The sequence below is a fragment of the Lipotes vexillifer genome, unplaced genomic scaffold (assembly GCF_000442215.2).
Source record: "Lipotes vexillifer unplaced genomic scaffold, Lipotes_vexillifer_v1.1 scaffold1223, whole genome shotgun sequence".
NCBI lineage: Eukaryota > Metazoa > Chordata > Mammalia > Artiodactyla > Lipotidae > Lipotes > Lipotes vexillifer.
In genome coordinates, this window is record NW_006795957.1 from 278,062 (window position 1) to 279,175 (window position 1,114).

At 64.7% G+C, this 1,114-nt stretch overlaps 1 protein-coding gene across 1 annotated transcript in view; it reads left to right on the top strand.

The window, feature by feature from the left end:
• Positions 1-949: 949 nt before the first annotated feature.
• The window catches only part of ZNF579 (zinc finger protein 579), a 1,677-nt gene continuing 1,512 nt past the window's right edge, over positions 950-1,114 (top strand). Inside the window, exon 1 of the mRNA XM_007468002.1 lies at positions 950-1,114. This exon is cut by the window's right edge and continues 1,512 nt beyond it. Within this exon, the coding sequence (XP_007468064.1) occupies positions 950-1,114 (165 nt within the window).

A 1,114-nucleotide genomic window follows, 5' to 3' on the forward strand; every position in this document is an offset into this window, starting at 1 on the left:
CCCAGTCATCGGGGCGAGCCCCAGGCCCCGGGCTCAGAAATCTGCAAGGCCTCGACCCGCGGCCACAGTTCTGCAGATCATGCCTGCGGGGAACCAAAGGCTGGGCCCAGCGGGGAGACCGGGGCCCCGCCTTGGAGACCTAGGGCTCCCGACCCCCAGCAGCCTTCCTCGGGGGCGTGGGGTCCAGGGCCCTGGCCCTCAGCCTCCTCCTCGCTGGAGATTTCGAGCAGCTGGGCCCCCAGCCCCCTCCTCTCCCTTGTCTTGGGAGCTCAGCCCCCTCCCCCCAGCCCTCTCCACCACTGGGACCCAGGAATCCATACCCACCACGTACAGAAGTCTAGAGGCTGGACCCCGGTCATCTCCCAACCCCCAACACACCCCCAACCTCAGCGCCCGGGATCTCGCCCCCTCCCTCCCTAGCCCCCTCCCTGCCCAAGAGTCTGAGCCCTCCTACTCCCGGCCTCTCCCAGACTCTGGCGACTGGGCACCCACACTCCATTTCCGGGGCCTCCCGATTTTGAATCCCACCCCCTCCACTCCGGCACCAAGGGCTGTTTCCCAGCCCCTCCCCATACGTTCCAGCGGGGCCCCTGGAGGAAAAGCAGTCACTGACTTTGTCTGCCTCTGTCCCTTCTACTGTCTCTGTCTTGTTCTCCCTCCCTCCACCCTGCCATGCTTCCCCTGATCTCTGTGTTTGCACCATCTCTGCCTAAATCTCTTTGTTTTCTCTTCATCTCTGTCTCTGCTGGGTGTCCCCATCTCTCTCTCCTGCTTTCTGCCTCTCACCATCTTTTCTGTGTCTCCTGGTCTCTGCCTCTCATCTCGGCCTTTTTCGTCTGTCTCTCCTCCCCTTGCCCGGCTAAATATCTGACCCTCTCTGTGTCTCCTTGTCTCTCTCTGCACCCCCTGCCCCCCCAAATCTCCACCTCTTCCCTATCTCTTTACAGGCATGGATCCGCAGCCTCCTCCACCAGCCCAGGGCAGCCCACCTCACCGTGGCCGGGGCCGGGGTCGTGGCCGGGGCCGTGGCAGAGGCCGAGGCCGTGGCAGGGGGGGCGCTGGAGCTCCTCGGGCGCCCCTGCCCTGCCCAACCTGTGGCCGCCTCTTCCGCTTT